Source organism: Fistularia commersonii, chromosome 6, assembly GCF_037954325.1.
Source record: "Fistularia commersonii isolate RoL2024-O1a breed Wild chromosome 6, RoL_Fcom_v1.0, whole genome shotgun sequence".
In the NCBI taxonomy this organism is placed as follows: Eukaryota; Metazoa; Chordata; class Actinopteri; order Syngnathiformes; family Fistulariidae; genus Fistularia; species Fistularia commersonii.
In genome coordinates this window covers 7409921-7424091 of record NC_141289.1, presented here as the reverse complement: position 1 = coordinate 7424091, position 14171 = coordinate 7409921, and the positions used below count along the sequence as shown (strand labels likewise).

General features: G+C 45.4%; 1 protein-coding gene across 13 annotated transcripts in view; it reads right to left on the bottom strand.

Annotated features, from left to right (window-relative positions):
- dmd (dystrophin) overlaps positions 1-14171 on the bottom strand; it is a 356433-nt gene that overhangs the window by 164221 nt on the left and 178041 nt on the right. For all 13 annotated transcript variants that reach the window (XM_086147909.1, XM_086147907.1, XM_086147902.1 and 10 more), the window contains 4 exons: positions 11505-11624; positions 6303-6404; positions 2986-3093; positions 2014-2193 (listed from right to left, as the gene is read on the bottom strand). In XM_086147909.1, coding sequence (XP_086004035.1) covers positions 2014-2193; positions 2986-3093; positions 6303-6404; positions 11505-11624 — 510 coding nt within the window. The remainder of the gene's footprint in view (positions 1-2013; positions 2194-2985; positions 3094-6302; positions 6405-11504; positions 11625-14171) is intronic.

Sequence of the window (14171 nt, the reverse complement as noted above, 5' to 3'; positions counted from 1 at the left end):
CTTTGAATTGAACAAAAAAATGATCGTTTGTCCACCACAGGTTAAATACCCTGCATTCTGAATCTATTTTTCTCTCACCCAATCTTTTTGCCATTATTCCGTTTTATTTGACAGGGGTGTGTCCAGGATTTTTTTTTTTTTTTTTTTGAGGGAGGGGTTTCAGATAAGGTACAGACTCCAGAAGGGTGGAGTAGAATGTTAAAATGTTAAAAAATAAAAAAATCATAATGCATCTCTGGTATTGTTCAGGGGCCGGGCAAAAGTCCGTATCCGGCCCCCGGGCCGTAGTTTGGGGACCACTGGTTTAAACGGTAAATACGACAATAAAGGCCAGAAAGTCCAAACTTCTGATAAGGTGAAGATTAGACACCCAAAGTGTATCCAGTTAATTAGCTCGCTTCCGTGATTGTTTTGTTTTTTTGACATTTGGATGGAGTTTCCCCAGCTGTGTCCCCTCTCTGTTTACACTTTTCAGGCTAGGCTAATGGCCTTCTGGCTACGGCTTCACGGCGCACATTAATGATTGGTTCCATTCCCGTTAGGTGAGTCACTTCCAGGGCTCTGGCATTGTGCGCGCTCCCTGACCGACATGGCTTAGCGCAGCAGTGAGCCGAGCGCTCCCTTGATGTCATTATTCACACCGATGCCTTTCGTGCTTTGCCAAGTCAAAATGCCTGCCGTGGAAAAAGGGTCATCGCTCAGAGTGTATTTGCTCAGGGCAGTGGAGGTGCAGAAGGAGCGCATCACCGAGGGGCCCCGGCATGGATTTTGATCCTATGACTGCCTGGAGTTACAAACCTCCAGCTGCCTGACATTTCTAGTATGTCATCTTCAACTGGCTAGAAGTGAAAGCTGCCACATCCCTTCTCACTTCTCTGGAAGCCACGTGTTCTCCGTCGGATAAATCATCTTCTTCTTTTTCCTTTCGGCCGCTCTTTTCAGGGGTGTCCACGGCGAATCGTCACCCTAAATCTAACCCCGTTGTCTGCGTCCTCTTTTGTCATGCCAGTAACTTGCTGAGTCCATCCATAAATCCTCTAGACCTCCTGTTTGAACTTCAGCATCCTTCTACCCAGATCTGTACATGTCCACACCATCTCAGCCTGGCGTCTGACTTCATCTCCATCTATCAGACAATATCTTTACAGGATTAATAGGATCAGTCCACTACTTCTCTTACTTTTAACCTGAGCGAGCTCGACACGATGTCCGCAAATCGATGAGCCTCACGCCGCTATGTTTTTGCGTGCATGCCGAAAGCAGAGGATATTCAAAACTTCTCAACAATTACAATCCTATGCATCGGTTCAGAAATACTCAAATATGTGGATAAGAAATATGCCGCCATTTGATTGGGAGGATTTTGTTTGTGGATGCGGAGTTCCGGCAAACTGCGTTGATCTGAACGCTCCGCTTAATTCGGCCTCAAGAATTCAAGGGTGTTGTGTGTTTTGGAAGTTGGGTCGCGGGAACCGACAAAGGCGGCGTGAACCTGATAATGAAGTCGGGGCTTGCACCGGCTCAGCTGTCCAATTATGAAAATAAGAGTTATTACGATAAATCCCCATCACGCCCATCGCAGGCAGGCTGCAGAAACAGAAATATTAATAAAAAACACTGCTCAGTAAAAGTAATGCTCGATAGATGTTCAAATGTAATAAAAAAGGCATCCAGGAAAGTCAGCTTTGAACAAAGCCCATTTCTCTGACAGCATGGGAATTTAATGTTTACAAAACTCAGAGTGAATGCCTCCCAATACGCTGTGAGAACCTTCACAATTTGTTCATTCTGCCCCTGATTAAACCGCAAACTGTCGTTTTTTACGCTTTAAGTCGTCCTTCAGATGCAATGAATGATTCATGTGTCTATTAGTGAGCTTTTGGAGGTTGATTTTCCAACTCCAGCTTCATATCCCTCATCTCTCCCATCACCAAAGCAATTAGGTACACTTGCCCACAAACCTTCGAAATCCACCCGCCGATGTTGACGACCGAGACCGACTTTGCGGTTCACCTGAGAGTTGCTCATCTCCAGACTCTGGATCAGCTTGTCCCAGCGCTGTGCGAAGCTGTCCAGTCTGGCCTCCAGTTTGCTGGCTACGTCCTTGTTTTTGACACTGGAGAGCAGGTCCTGACTCATAGAGCACAGTTTGTCCATCGTGGGCCGTTTCACGTCCAGGTCTGTCTTCACAGCCTGGTCAATAAAAACGAACGTATATGAATTACTATAAGCCTTTCCCCCTGAAGCTGAAAGAAAAATCAGTCATTGACACTTTTTGGTTCGCTGTTTTCACGTGTAGCTTGATTGGACGGATGGCTCCTCACATCTCACAAAGATCTAGCTCCTCGGTTCATCTCATTGAGTCGGGTTGGCTGTTTTCCCTCATCTAACACTAACACCTAATAAATGTGACATTCCTGTTTCCATGCCTACAGTTGCGGTGTTTCAATCTGACTCCGGCGCAATCGGGAATGAGTCGCGGTACTTGAGGTAGAGTTGATAGTACTCGGCGTCCTCAGGTTCCTTGTGTGAAACACAAGTTCTGGGTGTCTCTGTGCAGAGGATCTATGATGATATGTTTAAAAGCAGACCCTCCCTTTTTACTGAAGTACACATTTAGCAAGGGACGGTAGTCACTCAAAGAAAAGTACAGAAGTCACTATCTTTTCCTGCCAGGACTAACGGCTCTTATCTGGACCCCGAAGCATGTACCGAACTGCAGAAGATGGTGTTTGAGGAGTTATCTCCAACTCCGCCAGGATCTCCGATGAATTTAAAGCGGGTCATAATGACTCAGGGGAAGGCACATCCTGCCCCCGTATGACTCCTGACATCGGATATGTTCTTGTAAAACCACCCATCTGGGCCGCTGATGCTCATGAGAATGTGATGCTTCATCTTCTGAAGGGTCCTTCGTTTTTTGGGGGGGAGTCGTTACCTGAAGTTTAATAACAAAGATTTGGCACGTTCTGCAACGAGACTCACCGCAAGACGGCAAAGACAGCTCATCACCTCCGTCTGATCCTTCAGATTCGAGGTCTTGATTGAGCGAACCAGTTCCTCCTTCTGAGTTAGCCAGGAGTCAAACAAACACTGTGAGGAGAGAAGAGGCCCATCAAGTTTCAGAGAGGAGGCAAATGAGACAACGGGGGATGTTGCAGGAGAATCAAAAGGCAAACGTGTCCTGTTGGCGCAGGAAGATCTGGACTGCAGGAGCTTCTTCGAACCACAGGAAACCGTTCCTTAGCCGCCGGGTAAATCGCTCCCCAGGACTACCATTCAAACTGTGTACTTCCGCAATCGGCGCAGGGACAATTCGCTCTGAACCGCAGCCCGAGGTGACATTTCAAGAAGCATTTAGCGACTGAACCAGTGCAGACTGATTCCAGTGTGTTCCCCTGATGTTTTGAATAATTGATCGGATTTAATGGTGGGCCTGGTTCTTGTCTGGAAGCAATACAACCCAATGGATCCTAATTAAAACAGTATTTTGCGAGGAACGTGGACTTGTATCTCTGTAACTGACTAATCACGGCTGATTAAATGGCGCCCTGATGCCCCAGGTGCCCCGTTTGGGAAGATTAGGCACATTTAGAGTTACTAACACACTGCAAGCACACACGCACTCTAAACCCATACACCTCCACTGTACCAGAATTACATGGAGTTTGCAAATTATAGTTCTCCATGATAAAGCTCCTTTGCTCTGCAGGGACCTTAATGCATTTTCTTGAAACTTGTCAGCAACAAGGCCGTTTCTTGGTACATTCAGACAGCAGAGGAACCAGAGATCATGGGTTTTCAGCTCCTAGAAACATTTTAGCTACCACGGGAACTTGTATGACACAGGTGGTTGGTGATTGGTGGAACTCATAAGCCACGCCTATTACCAGATACTTGCAGACTGAGGAGCACCATTTTCGAAAACCTATCCTGGTCACTGGTCGGATTTTTTCTTCAGGACAAAATGGACAGTACTGGTGAGAAATGGAGCGCCGATTAGGTGCAAGGTCTTTTCGCCTGCTACGCCTCAGAGGGGTTTCCAAGGCTCACAGAGGAACATCAACATTTTGGCCAGAGAGAGAAGCAGTGCATACAGAGAAGCAGTGCAAGGAGAAGATAAAAACCCTTCCACCATCTGATAGTTTAGGGTTATAATTCCATGAACACTGAGGTAGCGTTAACTTCCATGGTGTCCTTGTCCACTTCCACTTCTTCTTCTTCTGTGGTTTGGTTTTGGTGCTTAAGGTGCACATCACAGATGCTTGTGTCCTACCGGTCACTACTTCCTGGAACCAAATTTGAGCTCGATACTTCACAGAATTTTTCTGTCTTAAAGCAACTAATGCCTTGCTTTTCTAGAAATTTGAATACATCATCATTTATGTAAATAAATAAACTCCTGAAGTCGATTCCCTCGTCTTTCCATTTGATCAAAATGTCTTTTACATGAAAGAGTAAACAAAGTGGGAAAAATGGGAACCAATGCAAGTCTGGCTCGGGTTATTTTTTAATTAAAGATGATCAACTAATGATGTTTAATCCTTTATTGGGATTTTAGCTCCCTCCGTTATTAATCACAGAACAGGAAAAAAAAAATCTGATATCACGACACTTAATTTCCTTTTCGAAGATCTGCTGCCGCTAAAAATATCAACTCTTCAGAAGCTGATAAAAAAGGCAGGAAAAGAAGGGCAAAACATGACGGAAAAAAATGGGATCAATACGAATTAACACTCCTAATCAAAGTACATGCGGACAGAATTGATCAATCGAGGTTGCGTTACATGGGAATAAACACATCTTTGTTACTGTTTGAGGTCGATATTAGTATAAACATCTCCGCCGCTCTGGTCGCGTTGAGTACAGATGGTAGCATCGATCGTTCCGTCCGCCTCTCTTGCCGGAGTGAAATACACCAAGGTGTGTTCGATGGGCTGACGTGAAAGCGACGTAGACATTTGCAGTCTGGCCGCGCAACTCACCATGAATTCTGAGACACACACCTCCCAATCCCAAAAGCCGCCGTGAGTTATTAAGATCAAATGAGATATTTCAGGTTGAGAGTAAAACGTCTCGAAGCCTGCCGACAGGATTGATGCGGCCCGGCGTCGACTCCCGTTCTTGACTTAAAGCAAAGCCGGCCAAGTGATGCATGGCTTTATTTGGGAATTTTGTTGACCGCGGGAGAAATGCGCCGAAATCCGAGGCGGCCCAAGTTTTACTGTAAATTCACCGTGCGTTAAAGATGGCTACTTACCATTCGAAGCAGGGAATTTACGCCACTGCTCATCATAGACTCAGCGAGGCATACATGATTTGAAAACTTGATTTGTCACTTCATATCCAATCACAGTCGTCCGGCACTCTTCTTACACAAAGTGATAATTTGCCCATTAGTTGTCAATCAAACAGACCCGCTTCTGCCAGGCTTGATGAGTCACTGGTGATGTGAGATGGCCATCAGCCGTTACCGCGGGGAGTTCACACGCCAATAAGAGGCTGAAAATGTGATATCGTCACGAAGCGTCGTAAGCGGAATTTTGTTTCAACGAAAAACAAATCCCCGGTTCGTCCTTTGACTCGCCGCTTTTCGGACACATCGATCCGTCGTGTTGGGTCGGAGTGCAGCAGCAGAGGTTTCATCGAAAGGGACTTTTGCGCTGAATGAAACCCCGCTGAGACTAAAGATAGCCATTGAAACCATATTCGAGGACGGATACGTCGGACAGTTTCATGTCTGGCGTATCTTTCCTACTTCAGTGGTCCTACTTCCATGGGAGGGCTTCAGGTGAATAAGGGATGAGGATAAATGAGTAGCTTTCCGACATTTTTTGTAAAAGTCGCTCACGGAGGAGGAAGAAGTGGAGGCGGAGAACGCTGATTGAAAGGCGCCATTAGCAAATAATTGAACCCGGATCTGTAATCCCACTTGGCTCTTCAAGGGGCAGCAGTGAGCCAAGGATGCACAGAGGAGGGACGCGTTGCCAGAGCGCCCAGACACTCGCAACTCACTAAACGTATTTACTCCGATGGCAATTGTAATTAGCACAAATCTGAGATTAATTCAAGCGAATTCCAGAACTCAAGTTTGATCTATATTAAGTATTTAATCTACTTTTAATTCACATTTCAGCCCGGCAGACGTTCTGACTGAGGACTCAGCTGTTAAAACATCAGGAGGCGACACTTGACGGACAGCAGCAGAATTAACTTATCTCATTATAAATGCAGCAGAAGCTGTCACGACCGACTCAGCTCCACACACACACACACACACACACACACGCACACGCTCATACCTGTTCATTAGTGAAGTGCTGCCATTTCAGTAAAATCTCCTGAAGCAGAATCCATCGTTCTTCTGTCCATCTACAAATGGCTGCCCAGCGGTCACCCAGCACCTGTGAGTGCGCGCACGCACACAACACACACACACACACACACACACACACACACAGGTTTAAATTACCCATTAATGTCTTCATCAGTGTAAAAATCCCTTTTGAATTATTTCCGCTGAAGGTCCGAGATGTTTCTACCACAAAGGCTAATGGATTCACATTGTGCCTTTGTGTCAATTCAGTTCTTTTAACAACCGGAGGACTCGGTTTCTGGTCCTCCAGGGGGCTGGACTGAAACAAAAGTCACCGAGAGTTATTCCGGTTGCTGAAGAGTCGAGATAGAATACAACAATTGATCTGCTGTCAAAGTCAAATGATACACTTTCCATGTAGGTCTGGACCCAATCTTTAAGATGTTCAACAGCAACAGCAAAGCAGTCGGGGGCAGCGCTGACATTTACAGTTTACGGCGGCAGATCGAGGCACCCTTCTGCCTCGACCGGTTGGGAGAGGTGAGGATCGGGGAGGGAAAGGCAGAAACGGCCCATTACTACTATCATAATTTCCGGACTATTAGCCGCTACTTTTTTCCACACGCTTTGAACACTGCGGCTTAAACGATAATGCAGCTAGTTTATGGATTTTTACGGGCTAACAAGCTTTATGCCGCCAAAATATTAAGCCTCATCACGTCGGACAAATAAAATGACACATAGACACCCCAGAACACTCGCATTTGGTTTACACGGGTGACATTGAGAGCAACGACGAAAGAGAGACTGAGGAAGTGTGTGAAGGAGGAGAAGAAGACGGCTTCAATGGTTTTTGTGCACGGGATAAATTTGAAAAAAGCAATCACTGACTTTTCCTGTTAGGCTACTGTATCTTTTTTATTATTTAAGCCAGACATTTTACAGGAATTTAAAAAAAAATGCATTTCCAACACGTATTTAATTAAAAAAAAAAAAAAAAAAAAAAAAAAAAAAAGAAATCGATCTGTGTAACATTTTTCTGTATAAATAGCTCATGTTACAAATGGACACTTGCGGCCTATAGACAAGTGCGACCTCTATATCTACCATTTTTTTTCTTGTCAAATTTAGTGGGTGTGGCTTATGTTCAGGTGCTCAATAGTCTAATAATTATGGTAATACCAGCAGCGATAACAGTTATAGGCGAAAAACTGAAATCAATTGCTTTGATATTCATTGGAGAAAATAACAGTGGTGGAAAACCTGGCAATATGCTGCAGAAGATTGAGCCGCGCTCCCGAAAACCTGAAAGATTGGAGAGCCTGAGGTAGGATATGAAGATTGGAAGGAATGAGAGGAGCAACACCTGACCCATCCCGACCGACCAATCACAGCGGAGGAACGTCAGCACATGGCAACCACAACACAGCCTGCTTGCAAACGCGAAACTTCACTAAACTTCGGAAACTCATTAACTTTTTTTTTTCATATGGCCGTTGTATTGTATGTGTGTTGGCGTTCTATTTAAGCGGTGAAGACAACGGCACACACACACACACACACACACACACACGTTCCAGCGAACTATGTCATCAGAGTGACAGGGAAGCTGAGGGAAGGTGGGAGCCCGGAAATGAAAAGACAATGAGATGTGTGGGATGGGGACGTGGACGGGGGGGTTGAGGACAGACGTGAAGAGGGGGAACTCAGCAGGTTCATTTTTAAGAAGAACGGCCGGTAATTAATCAAGTGACACTCCGCCGGCAGGAGGGAGCTGGCGGGAGGCAACGTCTAGCCACGTTTTCACACGCCGGCGGCAAAACCACGTTTCCCCTCATCCATTTATCTCCTTATCTTCTCTTTAACACTGCGCCGCAGGAAACGCCCACAGAACCTCCGGTTGTGAAGAGGCGGGGGGAGTCAAACACGGGGCTCGCATTGCCCTAACAATGACGCTAACTGTGATTACATAAATAACATAAATAATCGGTCGCGCTTTGAAAATGGCTAAATATGAGACAGCGAATTATCCCAGACACCCGCGCCAAAGCGGCGTCACTAATATCCAGCAAGTTCTTCACTTGAGTTCGGCGAGGAAAGATTCTCATTTTCAGCTAATCTGCTTTTAGCGCCGAGGAGCTTATGTTCCTTCGCAGCTCTCGAACCTTTTGTCCCCCGGGAGGAGTTCCAGTCGCATCCAATTATGCACGTTTCTTCATTTTCTGTTGGGTAGCATCATCAAGCAAACGTCCTGCTGCGCTCCGGAGCGCCCTCTCGCACCTCCTACCCCAAGTGTTCTAGGCTTAACCCTAGAACACTAATGTTAAAATAAGTACCGTATTTTCACGACCATAAGGCGAAAATAAAAGTCTTAGATTTCGTCAAAATGTGCGGCGCGCCATATAGTGCAGTGCGCCCTGTGTGTGTTGTTGTTGTAAGGCGGATGTAGTAGAGAACACCATGACAACGTTATAGAGGGAAGTGTGGGCGTTGATTGTAAATAAAAGAACGGGTATGTGCGTTATGCAGAACATCGTTGTTTTAGCAACCCTGAAAAAAAAGCAGAGAAACACATCCAACCCTGCAACATCACTAATATGGCGGGATGCCACCCACTTTCGACATCCCAGTGAGTCACACTGTGGAGAAGAAGGAGACCAGCACGGTAGCGATATGCACAACGGGGTACAAAAAGTCTTCTTGGAGACCACAGTTTCACTAAGAGTGGAAGGAATCGCTGGGCGAATTACGCCACAATTTGCGTATGGATTGTAGATGCTCGGGCTAACGTGTCTGCTGGCGCTGTTGTTCGAGCTTTCGCAAAAGCCCGCATCATTTCCGAGGAGCCGCACAGCACGGAAAGTGACTCTGACAGTGAAGAAGGTGAACCTGGCATGTTGGATGGAGATTTAGCGCAGCTGTTCAAATCAGACACAGAGGATGAGGACTTTGATGGGTTCGATTAATGACGATTACCAGTAAAAAATGTGAATACCAAGCTCAGTTTAGCTCCCGCTCTATTTTAAATATGCACACTTGTATGCTTGTGTGTGTGTTGTTGTTGTTGTAAGGTGGACGTAGTAGAGGACACCATGAGAACGTTAAAAGGGGAAGTGTGGGCGTGGATTGTACATACAACCCGCGCCTTATAATCAGGTGCGCCTTATGCAATAATGGCACACATAATTGCGACTGCGCCTTTTAGTACGGTGCGCCTTATGGACGTGAAAATACAGTAACACCATCACTGATGTTGGGTATATTTTACCCAATACAATATCCTGGATAAAATACAGTTTTGATCAATTTATAGATGGGCCGATGAGAGGAGGGAAACAAACTTACAATTAATAAAATCAGTGAGCAGCCTGAAGCTACACAAGGACCCATAAAACTCAGACAACACAACACAATGAAAATTACATGACAAGAATTGTGTGGGTGAAAATCACCCGACGTTAGTGTTCTAGGGTTAAATCCCACGGCTTCCCTTCCTACTCACATCCCTATCTTCCAGCGGTCGAGCTCTCCATCACTGCTCGGATCAGACCCAGTCCGGTCCGGAGGCCACGCAGTTGAACAATACTTATTAATGTTTTTCAAGGCTGGATTAACCTACAAGGCAGCTCTGGGTAAATAAAGAAGTACAATTTAAATAGAGTGCAGGAAGCAAACAGGGGCTTGTTCTCTTGCTTCACCATCTCCTACCCTGAAGGGTTTTGGAGATTCTATATCTTCCTAAACAGACATCATCATGGAATTGGAACATTGTTCTTGTACATCCCCTTCACACGCATTTCCAGCGCTACAAGGTTAAGAAGTAGACGAAGAAGATGAGGGCCCCTCGTCAACAACATGCGATCACTGCATATAAGTCGTCCCGGATGAACCACAAGCAGGAAAATGAGGGGTGCCCAGGAATCGAACGGGTGATTCGATGACAAGAGCCATGCCATCTGGAGCGAACGTCCATCTTCTGCCACTTCTCCAAGGCGGGGTAAACAAAGCAAAGAGGCCCAAACTTCCATCTAATCGGCCACCTTGTCCACTTCATCCTGTAGGCATCCTGAACAGATAACCAAGCCTCCTCATCTGGCTCCTCTGGACACAGAGGAGCAACGGCTCTACTCTGAGCCCCTCCTGGATGCCCGAGCTCCTCACTCTATCTCCAAAGGAAAGTCCAGACACCCTGAGGAGGAGAGTTATTCTGGCTGCTGGTATCTGCTATCTGGTTGTTGGGTCTCAAACCTGCAGCTCAGACCAGAGGTGAGGGTGGAAACAAGGATCCACCACTACATCAAGAACTTCTGATATGTGATGCAAATAGAGGCTGAATGCATGATTACTTCAGATATTACATATAACATCTGATAGTAGCTAATAACAGTTACTGGAGTACTAATAATTCATAAATATTGTGGGAAAATAATCTATTACATTGGCTGTCTTATTATCTATTATTATCTATTACATTATCTGTCAGTACAATGTATTGCTCCAATGCAAGCAAAGCAAATAAAATATACATAAATAAAACACTCATTTGGCCTTTTCTGTCCGTCCAATGGATAAATATCTTTTGAAACATGGATCTCCCGCCCGTTTGGATATTAACTAGAGGAGCTCGGAGGCAAAGACAGGAGACAGGCAAACACGGAGCAGAGCCCCTGCTGCTCCTGGCTGGAAAACCGGGTGGCCATGACTTTACGGGGTAAACAAAAATCAGGATAAAGCTAATGTACACGTGTGGAGGCGCGTCGGATCAAATTACAGCAACAGCAAAGATAACAAACATCTCCTGCTCAATCTGTTTTTCCCAGGCAGTGGAGAGAACCGAATGAGAAGATAGAGGACAAATTAAACAGAACAGGTGGTATTAGCCTACGAGGTGTTTTATATCTCCGCACAAACTTCCTCGACTCCACAGATGATTAGCAAAGTGTCCGATGTGGACAAACGGATCGGCCTGGTTTGCCGGGAGCACGCAGTATCTCTTAACTGTGGCTTTCCAACCAATGACAGAGCCAGAAGCTGCAAAACGACACCTTGGCATTTGAAACCTTCATAGAGGAGCAGCAATCGGGAGATGTTCAGTTTTCACCAGTGCAAACTGGATGGCATGGTTTGATGCTATCAACGTGTGTGTGTGTGTGTGTGTGTGTGTGTGCGTGCGTGTGTGTGCTCTTACCTGAAGTTTACTCTCAAGGGCAGCGGTGGCGCTGTCACCGCTGCTCTCATCCACCACCACCACCATGTGGGTGAGGGAGTTCACCCTTACCTGCTCCTGCTCTAAGTCCTCCTGCAGGAGCTGCAGGATGTGAAGAGATGCACACACACACACACACACACACACACACACACACACACACACACACACACACACACACACACACACACACACACACACAGAAAGATTTGAATGTCAAACTAAAGCAACAGCAATTTATAGAAGTAAAATTTCCATTCCTGTGTTATGCGCAAAAATAAAATGCGCAAAAATAATTAATAAGTAACCTAATATTTTCAGATCACCCCAGATGTTCCGAGGAGCCAGGGTACGGTATGAATGGATGAGCAACTTAAACAGCCTGTCCGGCTATCTTTGACAGCAAATGAACTCCTTTTATTTGCATAACAAAACTGAATGGAATCGTCTGCATAGAAATTCACTTTCTACCTCTGATACTTGGAAAGTACTCGTAAAATGTGCATGTACTTGGATTGAAAGCTGAATATGTACTTTCCTCTGTAATGTTTTCAAACCACATGCTGATGAACCACAGCCAGAACAACCCTAGAGGTCATGGACAGTATTACACCATCTATTATTCTAACCCCCTTCTTCATTCCTCTATACAAAATTCTTCCCGTCATGAAATACATATGTATATTTGTAATGATAGCGAGTCTTGCACATGATAATACATTCATTTGCATAATTGACACAATTAAGAACAAAAGCTTTGGTTACGGGGTATGCCTTGCAGCAAGTAGGTCCCTGGTTGGTTTAAATCTATATATCTATGTGGAGTCTCCGTGGGGTTCCTGAGGGTTCTCCCGCTTCCTCTCCAGTCCAAAAACATGCACGAGGTTCACTGGAGACCCTGAATTGTCCAGATGTGTGAATGAGAGAGTGAATGGCTGTATGTCTCTATGTGATTGGTCCAGGATGAGCCCCAATTCTTGCCCAAAAACTGCTGGGATAAGCTCCAAAATCTCTGCTACCCTGACTGCAGGATGTTGCATTTGTCAAAATGCAAATATTTATCTGATGTCACTGTCTTTACTTGACATTTTGTCTCTTCGCTGTTGCTCTCAAGAGTCCTCCGGCCCACGTTCGTGCCAAACTACACAGGGAGATGATTCCTCTGAACGTATCATTTATTGCATAAGACAAAACTAAATAATAACAAAATATCTTCCTTCAACGCCAGAACAAATGAAAAGGACGATTTGTCTCAATCCCATCTCGTCATCCTTTTTTTTGAGATTCCACACCTGGAGAAGGAGAAAGGAGCTCTGCAGCTTCCGACCACAAGCCTCAAATGGCCGAGCGGCGGGGGCGGAGAAGAATCGCGGACTTTCCAATACGGTCACAGCGGTTGAACTCACCACCGCCGGAAACAGGATGCAATTTTCGCGAGCCATTCAAAGTTTACTCTCTATATTTATTTATTTCTTTCCCCGTATCCCGGGGATGATTGATCCAGTGGTGGCAATCATGGCGCACAATGAGATTCCGGCATGCGGCGGGGAATTGGCTGCAAACAGCAGGTCACGCGTATAAAAGAAATATTGCCACAGTGCCGGGATTTTGCTTCTTTGGTAAACCTGAGAGTTCATACGGGTGGGCGTCGGCATGCGGCGCTCGGAGTGTGTGTGTGTGTGTGTGTGTGCGATGACTCTCAGGGGTAAAATTGTCCGTAATTTAGCCTATCAGAGTGAGATTTGCGTGACTTGGGCCCTGCTGGGTTGGTGCAAACAGAAGAAGATATAGGCAAGACGTCCCCTGCACCTCCAAACCGCTACTTATATATTTACGACGGCATTTAATTTTGTTGGTTTCCTTGTGTTGAGGTTGAATTACACTCCCCCCCTCTCTCCCGCCAGAGCCCCTGAGGCTTTTTGCAATTTATCCGATCTGACAATCTAGAGGGGGGAAAAAAGTTAAACCTCTAAACCAGTTTGACAATTTTATTGTTTTCTAACTCCATCAGATATCCATGAAAGGGCAGCCATATTTGTGGCTCAACTGCATCTGAAAGACGAATTTTTTTTTCCCAATCCCCTCGGGCCCAACAGTGACTTTGCAACTGTGAGGAGGTTTAAACCCCTCCTACCCCCACGCAATCTCGGCCGCACGTTTACTCCTGGCACCGAACGCAATCTGTATCCCGAGGTCTTATCTCCGTAATAAAGTATCTTATCCAGCTTTTGTGTTTAAACCTCGCATTCTTAATGGCCTTTGGTTATCGTCGTTGATCTCTGTCATCCAGGGTGAAGAGAGGTGGAGGAGGCTCAGCTCCGCTCCGCCAAAGGATATACCGCTTTACAATGTCTTCCTTTTTATGATCGACCCAAATATGAAAGATTGTGTTCGCGTCCCCTTAAAAAATGTTGTATTATCGAAGACCCAAGACCATTGGCAAGATGCACAAAACACACCTGAGTCTTTGGAAAGTTGTAATCTATTACTTACACTTCCGAAGACCTTCTACATTTTTAATCTTTTTCTATACTCATGATAAGAAAGTGGATTTTTTTTTTTTTTTTTTTTTTTTGCATTGAAGCCAGGAGGGAAGTTCCTGTCAGGAAAAGTTTTCGGGAAGCGAAAGCAGATTCATGAATCCAGAAA